The sequence below is a fragment of the Typopeltis vanoorti genome, chromosome 11 (assembly GCF_054136105.1).
Source record: "Typopeltis vanoorti isolate ZY-2024b chromosome 11, IOZ_Tvanoo_1.0, whole genome shotgun sequence".
Taxonomy (NCBI): domain Eukaryota; kingdom Metazoa; phylum Arthropoda; class Arachnida; order Uropygi; family Thelyphonidae; genus Typopeltis; species Typopeltis vanoorti.
Genome location: NC_143559.1, coordinates 136,505,003 through 136,522,307, shown reverse-complemented (window position 1 = coordinate 136,522,307; position 17,305 = coordinate 136,505,003). Strand labels below are relative to the sequence as shown.

At 35.2% G+C, this 17,305-nt stretch overlaps 1 protein-coding gene across 1 annotated transcript in view; it reads left to right on the top strand.

Moving 5' to 3' along the window:
* Chc (clathrin heavy chain) overlaps positions 1-17,305 on the top strand; it is a 533,133-nt gene that overhangs the window by 319,066 nt on the left and 196,762 nt on the right. The window contains exons 18-19 of the mRNA XM_090400150.1: positions 1,339-1,604; positions 10,186-10,566. Of these exons, the coding sequence (XP_090256276.1) occupies positions 1,339-1,604; positions 10,186-10,566 (647 nt within the window). The remainder of the gene's footprint in view (positions 1-1,338; positions 1,605-10,185; positions 10,567-17,305) is intronic.

The following is a 17,305-nucleotide window of genomic DNA, read 5'->3' as shown; positions in this document are numbered from 1 at the left end:
AGTGACATTGCTGAGACTTTAGTTGAATTTTCTTTCTTTCTTCCAGTGAAGAGATCTTTCTAAAGTTTGAAAAGTCTCACTAAACATTTTTCAGCATTCAACCAGGGATCAGTTGTGCAGAACAAACATTTGCACAATTGATTCTTGGTTAAAAATATTCTGTATTTTTTATTCATAAGAGCCTAGCTTTCATTTCTAATTGAATTCATTGTTTTCACTACCTGTATATTTTATTAGCCTCAGAGATCCCCATAATGATCGTTGTTGCACAATGCAGTGTAACACATGCAACTTGATTGCATCTCTTTTCAGCATGCCAACAACTCCAGTATTTTTCCCTGTGTGTGCACACGCGCAAAGTTGTAATCAGTTGTTAACAAGAGAGACATAACTGAAAAGTGTGCAGTTATTTTTCATTGAAGTGAATATTAGTGAGTATTAGTTTGTCTTAAGAACTGTAGAATGTTCTGTTAAAATGATAAAATAGGAAAGAAAATTCAGAAATGAAATTTGGTTTATTTGAATGGTGACAAACTTTCATTCTGCAGCCTGGAAGCCACCAGTTAGACATCACTGATCTAATGTGAAAGAGTTTAACAGAAGGTATGACAGTTAGTGGAGGTTGTTGGAAGTTTTTTCACTTAGTTATGCTATATATTAAAGATGAATTAAAGATATAATAAAGGACTAAACTAAGAAATTATATTCTTGGTTTAGTCCTTTATCCAAGTATAAGCAAATAAACTTGGCACCTGAAGTATTTTTAGGACAGGACAACTCATATATAGACTTCTGCATTACTTTAATCTTGGTATCACATCTAGCTGGCTCCCACTGATGAGACCTCAATCAAGATCTCTGATAATGCAAAAGCCAGCAATGCAGTTAGGAGATGGAGGAAAAAAAAAATTATTCTCAAGGCAAATCATTATGCATGGAAAGATAATGAGAAGGGAATTAAAGGAGAGTTCTTTGGAAGAATGATGTGCAAGTGTGGAAGAAGAGGAATGTAAGAGCTTTAGAGAAAAAAAAAAAAATGTGGCAGTTGAGTTGCACAGATTCCAGGCTTCAAACTGCTGTAAAGATGAATTTAAAAACTAATTTTTTAATTTTGTGCTCTAAAACTAGTATCGAAATCATATTAATTATATTATATTCAGTGAAATACTTGAAATTTTTTCAGTCCACTGACCATAATGAACTTATAGTGAACACTCATTATAACAATATTTGCTGAAGTGAATTTGATTATATTTTGTTGCATTATTATGGTAGATTTGACTTGAAAGTATGTATGTATACAAATTTAGAAATAACTAGTGTTGCATTTTATTATAGGTAAATCCTTCACGTTTAGCAGTTGTAGTAGGAGGACTTCTTGATGTTGATTGTTCTGAAGATGTCATCAAATCTTTGATTATGGTAGTACGAGGACAGTTTTCTACTGATGAACTTGTTGAAGAAGTAGAAAAACGAAATCGTCTTAAACTTCTTCTACCATGGCTAGAAATGCGAGTGCATGAAGGTTGTACAGAGTCAGCAACTCATAATGCTCTTGCAAAAATATATATAGACTCTAACAATAATCCTGAACGATATCTTAGGTAGTTGTTCATTACATCTTTTTTTTGCGCTTTTAGAAATGGAATATTTGAAAGCTTGGTCAATGTTCCAATTTAAGTAGTTAAACTTTATGAATCTAAAAGTTTTAATGAACTAAAAAATGCTCTAACATGATATTCATTGCAAATTGGATTGTCAATTTTTTGTTTTTAATTTAGTTATATGCAACAGCAGTTACTAATACTTCAAACAGATTTTTAAATGCCATGTATTATTGGATTTTATTGGACTAATAGACATGATTTATATTCAAATGTGTCTGACCCAAGCATATGAAGATCAATTCCGAGCAGATTGTGTTGTGAATTACATTCATGATAGTGCTTAAATGATGCATTATGAATAGCGATATCACTGTATACCAAGATATTAATAAGATCTTAATTAAAATAAAAATTCCTTATATCCCCTAATCTTTCTCAGAACTTGCATATCAGTGGTTTTGGAGCAAAGTCTAGAGACCACTGATATGAGAGTTCTGAGAGAGATTAGGGAAGTGAACAAATGGCATTAATGGCAGCATTAGAAATACCATGGCATTTGTTAGTTAATTTGGAGGAAATATTTCAATAGGAAGTTAGTATTCTAACTTTTTCATATAGTACTATCATGATATCCTGTACACCCCCTGAAGTTACATTCAGGAATTTGATGGTGATAAATTCCTTATGAGTGTAGTTATTTATTTGTGCACATGGAGGTTTTGTTTGTTTTTGATCTTGTTTTTCATCTGAGAGTACAGGTAAACTAGCCAGAAGAAAACAAAGAATAGACATTAATACACTGGCTTCATAGGTTTTAGTTGCATCACCAGTAACTCGAACAATATTTATTTGCTTGTTTGACTGAATATCTATCTCTCTCTCTCTCTCTCTCTCTCTCTCTCCCTCCAGATGTCTAAAATGAGAATCTTGACTTTTGATGCTTTATTTAAATCTTATTGTAATCTCTTTATGTGCATAACAGTTCATGGTAAAATTGTCCAGTGTTAATTGAGGAATCAGTCAAGACTCACTTTACCTGCAATCTCTAGCCTGTTTAAATGACAACTTTAAAGAAAAATGGATATATTATATATGAGGAATGGCCTCCACTTGAATGTGTTTTGTATTAGGAATCTGGAGAAATTTATTGGTGTGAGACATAATACAAAAAACTCAGGGAAACTAGATTATTATGGCAGTAGTGGTGAAAATTCGTAAGAGCGACTGTTATGGAGCTATGTTATTGATATGAACATTCTTAATCAGGAAGGTGATTATGATGAATAGATGATTGTATACTCATCCAGTACTTATGTATGTGCAAAGATAGGACTTATAAGTGAAGTATAAGATGTGAACAAGGATCTATAGAGGTAAGTATGCAAAAAAAAAAAAAAGTCTAAGATAGAAAATTATATTTGTAATTATTAGTAATAATTTTCCATGTAGTAGTGAATTTTGAAGTTATATGGTGCAAGGTGGAATCAAACACTAACAAATACATGGGGGCATGTTCCTACAAACCCGGTGGATAGTTGCTAGTGATAATGTGAAATGCATCACCAAATAAATCCAACAGGCATTAAACAATTGATCATGACAGGCAACTTTAATTGTTATGTTACATGGTGATTAGCATTCGTTTTGATAAAATTATGGAGACCGCTACTATGTTAAGAATAAGTTCTGAGTATTGCTTTCTCTGTACAGTTATAAATTTTAAGTGCTTTTGCTGAGGCGAATTTCTTTTTCAGCTTGATGCAGTTAGGAATAAGATTGCTGTATGTACTTTGTTTTTTAAAAAAATGTCAGCCAATAATAAAAAAAAAAAAAAACGCATTTTGAGTTTCTTTTTCAGTAATCAGCTGGTTAATTTGATTGAGGCAGTTTTATACTACAGTATTTATTGAAGTTAGGTTGTTCCTTAAGGACAAGGCAGATTCCAAGAACAGTCATTTGTATTTGAATTTGTTTCTCTAGAGCAGTGGTTGGCAAAGTGGTAGATATTGACCCCCTGGGGGGTTGTTGGGGCTGTTCAAGGAGTTGATAAATGTCTAGGGATCAAAAGGGGGGGGGGGCAATAAACACCTAAAACGATTTTGAGTAACACCTAATAAACATCAAAGCCAACTGACTGATTTTAGCCATGAAAATTCACTTTTAACGAAGGGGAGGAACAGAACGAACCTGGAAGAGCATGGTGACTTAAGGCTAAAACTCGCCAGTATCCAACCAAATATTGATGTAGTGGCTATTATTCATCAAACACATCCTTCTCATTAACCATTCCAAGTAAATCAATAAAATGTAAATTTTTAATGTTCTTCATAAATTTCTTTAAGTATTTTTTTTAATTTCTTTAAATATTTCTTGTCAAGAAGCAGTAATGAAGTAAAAGGGTGAGGAAATTATTTTTAAATTGATAAATTTATTATTGATAACATTTATTCATTTATTGAACATGATGGGGGGTCGATGAGGGATCAGTGGCCTAAAACGTTTGCCGACCCCTACTCTAGAGCAAGTTGAACTTTTTCCATATTATCTTGTGGGTGTCCAAGGCACGGTTGGCAAACCATGAGTGACTGTAGTGGAACCTGATGTACTCTGTGTTGGCAATTCTGATGTTGACTGTCCTGCCTGTTTGGCCATAATAGGACAGCTTACAACTGCATGAAACAAGGTAGACATCTGGGAGGTTTAGGGACTGTTGCACGTCTTTGGAGGAGTGAATGAAGGATTTATCATGTGGTTGTATATTTTTAGAATTTTTGTCAATTTTTCTGATGTACCTCAGATATATGGGATGGTTATAGATTTGGTGTTAATCTCTTCTGGAGGTGGTGGAGAGGTGTGGTTTGCGTTTTTAATATTTGCATTTTGTGTGGATTGTAGTCACTGGCTAAGAATGGGTTGAGAATGTGTTAAACTCCAGTGGAGAGAGCATTATTATCAGAGCTAATTAGTTTTGCCGATTTAATGATTCCATACTGTTGGGAAGAGTGTGTGTGTGTGGGGGGGGGGATGATTGTTGGTGCTGTCTGCTTATGTGGGTTTCTATGAACTGAATGCCGAGCAGCAATCCTTGGTATTTAATGTAATTAAGTTGTCTGAGAAGGAGAGACTTTTTTCTAAGGTGAACTGGATCCTGGGGTTATGAAGATGTTAAGAAATTGTTGAGAGCCTCAGAGTTGTGTGGACAAATAGAGTATACATCATCAACATAGTATAGCCAAATTGTAGTTTGCAGGGAGGAAAAATGGAGACTCACAGACTGTCCTCTCTATTTGTTTCTAGAATTTTCCTTGCCAAATGAAATAACCTGAGTTCATGGTGTACTTAAACAAGGCTGACATATCGGGAGTAAACTGTGCTTTGATAACGTCTAAGGTGTCCTTCATAGTAACCTTAGTGAAAACAAGAGGGGGGGGGAAACAGGAGCAAAGAAAATTCTCCCAACAAATAGAGGGGACAGCCACATGATTGAGGCTCACAGCATTTTACTAACTCATCTGAATAACCAGCACCTCATGATCCAATTCATCTTGCAGAAAGAAGTCTCTTCTTCCATTCTAAGCATCTTAATTTACTTGTCACCTGCATGAATCCCTGGCATTCTCAGTTCATAGAAAATACACACACAGGTGCATTCACAAACAACAGTATAGGATCATCAAAACCCTGCACAACAGGTCATAACTGATAATGCCCTCTGCACTCAACTTGAACACATTCACACTTTAGTCAATGGCTACAATCTCCACCAAATGCAAAGAATATTAAAACCCCAAACCATATCTTTAACCATCTCATATATCTGGAAAACTGACAAAAATTCTCAAATGACCATTATCAGATTCCTAACAAGTATCCTCAGGGTGTGTACAGGATGTTAGAAGTATTACATACACAAGTTACACCATTACTAACTTCTTGTTGACAGTTTTCCTCCAAATGAATCGGTTATCTGTCAAGACCTCAAACATTATCAGGTATTATATTTCTCCTTTATATCAATCTACCTTGATCTTGCTCTTCCTTTGGGTCTTTTCCTTACCATCATGGCATAGAACACTTGTTTTGTTAACCTTTCTTCTCCCATTCTATTGAAGTGACCATACCACCTGAGATTAGCTCTACTAACATCTTCTGAATGCTAACAATGGCAGATTTTTTTCTAATATCCTTATTTTTAATGTGATACTGCCATTAATGCCATCTGTTCACTTTTTTAATTTTGCTCAGAACTCATATTGGGTCTCTTAAATCTTTTATCAAGTGCTTTGCTCATAACTGAACTCTGATCCATAACTTAAAATTGGTTTGAACACTGTCTTGGATATTTCTAGTTCAATGCTTTGACTTATTTCTCTCTCAATCTATATAAATTTTATTCAGCTGACTTCAAACCATACCAACTTGTCTATTTCCATATTTAATTTGCCTTCTTCACTAAAAATTGTATTTAAATAGCTGAAATGTTTTTCTTGTTCTCATGGCTCACTATTTCAGGATACAGTTGATGTTTTCAATTCATTCATTTTAGAAATTATGGACTTTACAACTGTGTTATAAATAACTATTTTAATTTCCCGACTTTCGATATTCATATTAAGATCATCATCTGGAGTATATACACATATACAAGCTGAGTTACATTACACACAATAAGCTAAAGAAACATTGATTTAATCATGGGTTATTCTACTGGCATTACCTCTAGTGTGGAAAAAAAGTATAACTTAATTATTTAGAAACTACATCAAAGCTAAATTCTATTTAACATAACACGAGAAAAACATTTTTTTATGTTGATAGTCTTCTTTCAGTAACAATAATGTCCTATTTTTATCATTACAATTGTTATTCTTGATTTAGAATTCCGGATTATCTACAGTCCTGTTTTATAGTTAATTCTTGGAGAGAAAGGTTCCGTGGGTAGAATATGTGCCTTCCATATGGCACATATTCTACCCATGGAATCTTACCATACCTTCGATACCTGATGCAAGATACTATAGAACAGGCTACCTTACTCCACTGAGTCTAATTCAAATACAAAAGACTGTTCCTGGAATTTTTTCTAATCTCAGTAAATATGGTTGCATAAAACTACCTCAAATCTGGGAAGCACTTATTCTAAGAACTTCAGACCAACACCCAATCCAGCCTACTAATAGATGATATTTTAGGACTTTAGATCTACCTTTTGTTTGCTTGCTTGCTTACCCTATGTAGTGCCTGTGTGCACATATCAAGTTGTTTCTTGAAGATTGCAATTTGACTTTGCCAAAATATTGGTAGCATTAAGTTTTTCCTAATTAATATATAGCATATATTGATTTCCTTAAATAATACCATTTTGTATGACCAATGTATAAGCCTTTCCACCAGGAAAATAGTGTAGTAGTCAGGATACTTCACATGCAAACTTTGTTTGCTTTCACTTGCTTTGACGTTACAATAATACAAAAGTAACTAAACAAAATTCGCACGTTTTGATTTTAATTTGAATTAACTACCTACATATTGTATGTATGTATATGTGTGGTATTTAGTACCCAATTTTAAAAACATTATTTAAGAATATCAATAATATTAAATTTTTAAGAACTGAAAATGATACTCCTGTTCTTTATCTCCTTTATATTTGCCAATTCTATTAGTTTATATATTCACATCCTTGTATTAATTTAAATATACCAATGAACTACAGGATTCTTCTTAATTATTTGTAATATGTTCTGAAACAAATGCATTTCTTCCCCTCACCCTCTGCAGATTTGGTTATAATCAAAGAACTTGTCATGATATATGCCATGGTGTATTTGCCAATGAACAGACAGGATGGCTGAGAGGAAATAATCTTTTTCTGCTTTAAGATCATGGTCATGCTAGAGAGGATTCTTCTTGCCCAGACATGAATGTGTAAACCAAAGTTAATGAAATAGTATACTCTTACTTTGAGTGTTAAGTAGTTTTGACCAACAAATCTTTCTTGACTCTAATACTGTAAGTGCTTTGCAGGTTTTTCTGCTTGGTTGCTCAGTATTTTTTTTATCACTTCTGTCTGAAAAAGTTGACTTGTTTCTAACAGCTTTTTCCCTTCCTTATGAAATCTCATGTGGAGTTCTGGACAGGAGTCTTGGGCAGAAGTTGTTGCTTACCTTTCTGCATTGCAAGTAATGGACTTGAAATGCAGCCATTTTGTGTAGAAAATCATGCTGTAGATACCAATTGCTGGATTCAATGGAAGAAAACCTACCTCTTATATATGAACATATAAATCCAAGACTTTTCTAAAAATCTGCCTTGGCATTACAACATACACTAAATCTCAAATCTGGCTGTCTCACTTTACCAAAAATCAGCGTGGCTGTCATCATGAGACTTTCATCTAGTTCATACCATGGAAATCCAGGTTATGAGCCTCAGTTCTGAATGTTTTTGTGCAGTTGATGCCCAAAACTCTGCATTCAATCTGACAAATAGCAATGTTTACATATTATCCTTCGTAGCACCATATGTCACGTTCAGTGAGTGTGGCGAGTCATTCATTGCAGATAGCAGTTAGCTATGTGTATGGTATCACTGATTGTTGACCTGAGATTGTCCAATTTGTCAATTTGCCAGATAGGCCTGTAACATGGTATCCTATTATGCTGTCCTGGTTGGCTGAGTGGTTAATATACCTGCTCTACAACCAACCGATTGTGGGTTTGGATCCTGCTGTGGGCATGGATGTTTATCTTTAGGTGGCAGATAAATTTCACCCCCCCCTTTCCTGGGTGGGAGACCACTGCCTTGCTTATCGGAGGCCTGCAATGGCTTGAGAAAGTTCTGTGTTTGACATGTAGAGCAGGGTTTCCAGCAAAAAAAAATATGAAATTGATAAAAAAAAAAAAAAAAAAAAAAAAAAAAAAAATCCTTAGCCTATCCACAGTACAAAATGTATTATAGGTTTATGATAAAATTTCATGGATGGGAACCATAAGTAAAACTTGATCCGTTGCAGCCATCTCACCTGGACTCAGTTGCGCTGACTTGAGAGCATCATGTTCCTTCAATTTATATTCGCTACAAACGTGTCTCATTAAATGTCATGATGAATGTTCATGGTGTGTCTTTTGACTTCTTTTCCAAGCAGTGCATTCTTTTTCTGTTTATATTCATGGTTCTGAGGCTTCTGTGTTGTTTATACTGACCACCATATCTCCAAATTCCACTTGAATGCAGTAATTTGACTACATATACCATTTAGCTTGTTCTTATACAACCTGCTTTCAGAAATGTAAGATTTTGTATAGGCTCATTTTGTTCTTTACCACATTGGAACTGAATGAAATGAGACTGCAGATTCAGTGGCTGGGTCATCTCATGCTCTTTTTCCACATGGTGTTTGTCATTCTTCTATATAGACTATTGAAAATAAGAACAAAGATATGAATGGTAGTCATCCTGGTAGGATGCACTAGCAAATAAATACCAGGAGATTTAGCATGAAATTAAATAGTGGTAGTCTAGTCTACATAGAAACAGAAGAGAGAAAGATCCTAGGCTCCACATAGGTCACGCTAAGTCTACATGTTCATCTATTGAGAGTTAATGCCCCACCTCTCTTTGTGGACAGTAACTCTTAGCGTCTGTCATGTTTTTAACTAAGTTTAGTAAGTTTTTAACTAAGGTTAGTAAGCAATTCATATGCTCACTCACATGGCTGAGCCATGTATGTTCAAGCAGATCTAATGAGACTATATACAAATTGCTTATATTCTATTTAAGCGTAGAAGCAGCATTGCTCAGTTACTTACTTTTTTTTTTGTATGTATGTACATTACCTATTGATTTGTGCACCCATAAACTTTGTAATGGCATAGGATCTTTTCCATCCTCGAGTCGATAAACAACATGCCAATCACCAACTTATTTTGAGCCCCCCCCCAACAAACACTTGCAGTGCAATTTGTGTGCTGTAATATTGGTGGCTTTCAGATTCCTAACATTTTTTTAAGCTATTTGTTTTTATCAGAATAGATTTCCTGTTACGAATGTGTATTTTTCCTTCCTCAACTTCTAAGGAATAATTTATTTTTTATAGCACTTTCTTATAATATATATTCATTTCTGCACATCTTCATTAAATTAGCCCTGCTCTTTGTCCAAACTTTTTTTGTAAATTTCGGTTTATAATTTGTTCCTTACATGGCTCTTTAGGCCACACCTCCCTACAAGTCTCTCCATTTACACTTTCTAGTGTATCAAAGAATTCCTTTACTTGAAAATTGTTTACTGTAAAAACTGTGGATATCCCTTATGTTTCATTAACAGCTGTGTTCAATTTACATAAGATTAGTGCTTGATACAGTGGACAGGTCTGTATTTGTAGATGTAGTTAATTAGCACTGTAATTATTGCACATCTTTCTTTTTTGAAGTAAAGGTGAACTGGTAAAATCTGAAAGAAGGCAAATGCTGACATATTTAAGGAATGAAACTTAGCTGGTTTAAAATTTAAGAAATATTTTGTATATTGGTTTTCAGATCTTGATAATGAATGCTACCTTTTTTTATTTTAATAGGGAAAACCAGTACTATGACAGCAGAGTGGTGGGCAAGTATTGTGAGAAAAGGGATCCACACCTTGCTTGCATTGCTTATGAGAGAGGACAGTGTGATAGAGAACTAATTAAGGTGTGCAATGAAAACTCATTATTCAAAAGTGAAGCCAGATACCTGGTTAAAAGAAGAGATCCTGAAATGTGGGCTGAAGTCTTAAATGAAACTAACCCTTTTAGGAGGCCACTTATTGATCAGGTTGTACAGACTGCCTTATCCGAGACACAGGATCCTGAAGATATATCTGTTACTGTGAAAGCTTTCATGACAGCAGACTTACCAAATGAGTTAATAGAACTTCTGGAAAAAATAGTATTGGAAAACTCTGTGTTTAGCGATCATAGGTGAGTGGCATAGTTCTAATGAGTGTTAGATAAGTCTAATGTAAAATTTTTGATAATTAATCATGAGTTAATTTTTATAAATTCACTCCCAATCTAGTGTTGTTAGTATGATATGCTTCAAGAAGTATTGGATGTTAATATATGTCATGAAGACTCATTATGAGGCCCACATTGCTATCAACACAATACCCATCACGCATCTCCTTGGATACATTCACCAATAAAGTATCAACCACTCTGGCAATCTATTTAGCTCTTTCGCTACTTCAACTTAAAAGCTTAGACCAGATGAAATTATAAACCAAGTGTGTGTGTGGGGAGGCTTAACACTTGGGTTTAGACCCCTTCTGAGCAAATACAGAAAAATTTCATGTATATCAGTCCGGTAAAAATCCTTTTAGTAAGTTATACATTTCTATCATATCTCTTTTCCATCTAATAGCCAATGTCTACAACCCAATAATTCTTAATCCTAGCCTTATAGGATGTGTCAAATTACTCACCTTTGGTTATTTGCCTCAGGTTCCTCTTCACTACTTCCTTGCCTCCAAAGAAACCCAGGTACCTGGCTATATCAATTGCTGTGCAGAGTAATTGATATTGTTAATAATTGGTGGATTTTTATATTGAGGAGATATTCATATATATTATCTTAATATTAATCCTACCATAGAGATGATCTCTGTTTCTAACAATTATTTTTTTAAATTCAGAGTGTACCTATATGTTATTATATGCACAAGGGTTCACTCCAATTGGCGCAATGATCTTAACCCTTTCTTTCAGAATCCAAATAATCATTGACTCAAGACCAAAATACAAAATAAACACATTTAATAAAACAAAAACAATATATATACACTTCAAACAAATATTACATAACTAATTAAAAATTAATTGAATCCAAGGCCTTTTAAAAATAAACTTACACTTAAGACTAGACTAAACACTTTGTTTGCACAATCGCAAAAAATGTTCATAGCCAGTTTCTTTCTCTGTCAAAGCCCTTTTCAATAGATATGACTCTATTCTTCATTTTTTACAGGATCCTTTCTCATCACTTATGTAATACACATTAATTCTTCCTGACTTAATTTTGTCTCTTTTTAGTAGAAATAATATTAGATCCTGCGTCCTTGCAGATGAAACTTCCTAATCAGAGTTTTCTCGAACATTCCTTTAGAACGTAGATAGCAATTTCTTCTTTTATTCACTATTGCTTATTGACAGTCTTAATGCTTCCACTTTAAAAAAACACAGTTCTAAGATTCCCTTTTCGGAATCTACTATTAATCTTTCAATTAGTGTTTCCTCCAATATTCCGTTTAAAATGCATATAGCAATATTTTCCTTTCATTCATCAATACTTATTCCACTTTGAAACTTAATAGTTCCACGATTCCTTTTTCGGAATACACTATTAAATTTTCTTCCGACTGTCACTTAAAAAACTTAAGTTCCTTCCGAACCTAAATGCTTGCCGGCCTGTGTTCTAAATTCCTTCCGAACACTCTCTTGTTTACAGCCGTTACTCAGATACCGAACACTTTCTTGTCAGCTGTCAATCACTCATCAAACTTCTCGGCGAGCATGCGCACTCCGTGGCAAGCGAGAAACTAAGTACTGTATAATGGCTGACACTTTGTCTCCGTTAGCGACAAGAGACTATCCTCATAAAACACAAAACTTAATATTTCAAACCATAATAAATTTGTTTAAAGTAACACAACTATTCAAATCCGGTAAGTACATCAAATTTTTACTGCTTTACATATCACTTTTAACAAAACAATTTCCATAACGGGCACATTGCAAGTGCTGACAATGCGTGTTATGAAAACAAAACTAATAAACATTTTAACATAAACAATACGTAAAAATATTCAGAATTTTAATTATGATTATTTTTACAATATAACCCTATAGCATGATAGGTTAGTTTAATATTTGCCATTTGCTTGGACCCCCCCCATACATATCTAATGTGATTAACCACGCTACCAACCAAAACGTCTAGACGTCAAGTTTATCATGGATGCGAAGTGCATATTAAAATTGTATTACCATTGATATTACATTGAAATATATGATGGATACGAAGAGTATGAGGATACGTATTTGACCATAATGACCGGTAAGGTGGTTAAACATGTGTACCTTGGTACACGTCACCTTTTCACATAGCTGCCATTGTAAATTTGGTCTTAGATGAAATTAGCCATGAAACAACATGCTGCACGTCACTGTTGGTTACAGATTGTTTGCCAGTGAGGCTCCTTAATTGAGAAAGAGTGAAATCATTGCTGGATGTATGAATACTGTGTGTTTAAGCACTTCATTATTTTAATACTGTTTGCACACTGCTGAATCACTTTTAATCATTTGTATCTGCAGTTGGAAGTTGTCATGGTAAGTCATTGTTAACAGTAGTATTCATACAATCATGCTAGTTAACTCACCAATAAATCATTCTCATCTGCTAATGTTGCTTTGAATTTTTAACAGATGTTTGATATCATTCATGACATCTCCATATACTTTTATCAAATAGCAATGAATTTATGTTTAACAGGATGAAACTCCAGATTGCCTAAAATTCTAGGCCATCCTGAGTTTGTTGACTTGTATTATTGACTTAAACCAACAATCATATGTTGGTTTAAGTCAATAATACATTTTTGTAGGCTAAATTCCAAATTGCTAGCCCATTTTAGTTCACCAGTATCTAGGCAGACACCTACTTATGGGGGTGTATTACAAGAAATTGAGGATTAGGCATTAGATCCGAAAAAAGGCTACACGGTGTCTCCTTCTAGTTATCTAGCTTGAATACTTAAGTGGCTCCATTTCTTTCTTCCATATAAGTGTTTTTAGTCAACTCCCTACCATAACTGCATTGCTTATTCTGTTGTGTATTTCCATATTTAATTTGCTATATCACTAAAAGTTGTGCCTAAATAGTTGATGTTTTACTTGTTTTACAAGTAAAAGTGCTTATATTTTCAATCTATCTTGCATTTTTCTTAGTCTTTATATTGCTAATTTTCATGGGTCCTGAGAAAGGTTAGGAGCATGAACAGATAGCATCAATGGCAATATCATATTAAAAACTAGGATATTAGGAAAGAACTTGACATTGTTAGCATTCTGGAATGTGTTAGTAGAGCTAATCTCAGGTGAATCAAGTGTTCTCTACCAGGTTGGCAGGAAAAAGACCTAGAGGAAGACCAAGATATAGGTGGATTGATACAGTAAAAAGTGCCTTAGAAGACTGAAATATAATATCTGATATGTTGGAGTCTTAACAGATTAATTTGGAGGAAAATTGTTGATAGGAAGTTAGTAATGATGTCTCTCATGTAATACTATCATAATATCCTGTATATCCCTTGAGGGTACATATCAGGAATTTGATATTTTCAGCAATCTAGAAACTGTTGCCATCCATCTTTGTGTGGTTTTCTTATTACAAAATGTTCTATTTATTTACTGCCAGGTTTTTCAGGGGGGGGGGGGGGTTGTTACAGGATAATTATTATTATTCAGGTCTCCATGGAGTCAAAAGACTCGTCGTGGGAGGTCCTTTCTAGGAAACACAAAATCTATCATACCACTCCTTGAACTCATTGACTGTTCCTGCTCTCACCATCTTGCCACTATCAGGCAATGCATTCCACAGTTCAACCAACCTCCATGCATAGAAACCACTCCTCACCCTCTTGCTCACAACTTCCTTTTGCAGCTTCTAGGGATGGCCTCTTGTCATCACTCCTTCCTGCTATTCCACCAAGTGAAAGAACTCCCCAGTTGTCAACCTCTGAACAGTTTAAAAGTCTCGATCATATCACCTCTCTTCATCTATCTACCAAACTTTGCAGTCCACGTTCCCTCAGCCGATCCTCATAACTAACATTGTGCAGTCCTGAAACCATTTTTGTTATCTGCCTCTGTACCCTTTCCACAGTTAATTTATCTCTTTCAAATCCTGGGGACCAAATTTGAGAACAATAGTCCAAGTTTGGTCTCATCAAGGTCTTATACAATGGAACAATAACTCCTATCTCTGCAGGTCAGTGTTCTTCTCAGCATTGCAGCAATCCTCTGGGTTACCTTCACAATATGTTCCCTGAATTTCAGTTTTCTATCAATCATCACTCCCAGATCTCTTGTCTCCCCTACTTCCTTCAGTGCAGCTCGTCCAATCAAATATGCAGCCTCCCATCGATGTATCCCAACTTCAATACTTATTTTGTTGCATTAAACTGACATCCCCATTTGCACATCTGTCCAGTTTTTTCAAATCCTCTTGAAGGGCTGCCACCTCTGCACTATTACTAATAACCCTTCCCAACATTATCTGCAAACAACTGAATATTCTCCTGCAATCCATTGACAATGTCATTGATATAAATATTAAACAATACAGGTCCCAGTATTGAGTCTGTGGGACCCCACTTGTAACCTTTTGCCTCCTTGATATTGCCCCACCATACAACACTGTGGGGGAGAATCAGTTGTAAAAGAAATGCATAAGCTATGTAATGAAATATGGAGATCAGGGTATGCTCCCGAAGAGTGGAAAATATCGGTCTTGGTTGTTCTTCATAAGAAAGGCAGTGCCTTTAGAATGCACCAGTTACAGAACTATTGCATTAATGAGTCATCTTGGCAAAGTGCTGATGAAAATACTAACAGAATGCCTGAAGGGGCATATGGAGGCACATATTCTGGATGAGCTAGCCGGATTTCGACAAGATCGAAGTACAGTGCAACAAATACTCGCACTAAGACTAATAGCAGAGAAAGCTTGAAGAAGAGCAAAAAGATATATTGCTGTTTCATGGACTTCCAAAAAGCATTTGATAATATTCACCAAAATATAACATGGGCTGTCTTGGAATCCTATGGTGTTGACAATAAATTGATCTGCCTGCTGAAAGATATAAACAGACAAGCACAAGCAAAAATCAGAATAGCAGGTGAGACTGGAGATTGGTTTGCCACTAGTCAAGGCACAAGACAAGGGGACTCAATATCATCAGTCATCTTAATTACACATCTGGGAAGAACACTAGATAATATTAAAGAAGAAGGTGGAGGCATTTCAATTAATGGCATAAGAATAAACTACCTCTGCTTTGCAGATAACATCGTCCTGATTGAAGAAGACATAGCAAGGCTGGAACAGACATCGCAAACACTATACACAGAAGGAAAAAGATATGGACTAAATGTCAACTTTGAAAAAACTAAAACAATGATATTCAGACAACAGGAGTTACTGAACAGAGTTACGATAGACAGATTTCAACTGGAAAATGTGGAACACTTCACATATCTTGGATGCCACATGATGCATGACTTGGATCCCAAAAAAGAGAGAGAAATTAGAATAGCCAGAGCAACAACTATTTTAAAAGCCATGGACAAAATATGGAAGAGCCGAGCTATAAAGATACAAACTAAACTGCGCATTGTAGAAACCTGTATCTTCAGCAGCATGCTCTATGGATGTGAGGCCTGGGTACTCCTGAGAGAATATGAAAGGGAGGATATTGGCATTTGAGAGGAAGTGCTATAGAAAGATCTTGAGAATAGCTGGATACAGAAAGTGAACAATGAGGAAATCTACAGACGAATACAACCAAAAGAAAACCTGATCCAGAAAATAATCAAAAGGAAATTATGTCTATTTGGCCATATATGTAGAATGAATGATGAGAGAAAATTAAAAACATTGCTGTTTGGAATGATTGAAAGAAAGAACAAAAGAGGAAGACCAAACAGAGAATGGAGCAATGACATCGTCAAATGATGCGGACACAAACTGAGTCATTTTGCACAAAATAGAATGCAGTGGAAGAATCATATCAAGATGGCAGCAGACACCTATGGGCACTGGACCCATGGTTGATGTGATACACAACACTCTACCTATCAGACAGCCATTCCTGAATCCAGTTGACTAACCTAACATTTAAACTCATGAGCTGCAACTTAAATATTAGCATATCATGAGCACCCTGTCAAAGGGCTTTGCAAAATCCAAGAAAAGCAGTATATGATTTTTCCTCATCAACTGCTCTTGTCACTTTATTATAAAAGGCAATTTTATTACTAAAGCAAAAGCGCTGCTTAAATCCATGTTGATTCTCACAGATAACGTTACTCTTGTCTGTCCAACGCTGTATATGGCCCTCACTAATTTCTCCCAGACCTTAACAACTAGTGATGACACAAACTGGCCTATAATCAGGCACTTCCAGACTGCCACCACCCTTGTGCAGCAGCACTATCTTACCTTCCTTCCATTCCTTGGGTACCTTTCCATAGCCAGACTTTCACTGAACAGCCAGGTCAACGGAGCTGTTAGTTCTTTAGCACATTCTCTCAAAACCCATGGTGAAATACCATCCAATCCCCACAGCTTTTATTGACATCCAGGGTACTTAGTATTTAGAACACACTCTTCTCTAAACCTTGAACCTGCCCTATCCTTCTAGTATTAACACTTACTTTTCCAGGATAAAATACTACATTAAAGTGCTCATTGAACAACTCCACTATGTCTTTTGCATCAGTCACTCTATTCCCATTTTTATCCCAGAATGTCATTCTTCCACAATAATTTCTCCTCTTGCTGGCCACATAGCTAAAAAAAATTCCCTAGGATCATCTTTGGATCTTAATGCCAGTCTCTTCTTATATTCCAGTTTTGCCTTCCTTACCATATTAGTAT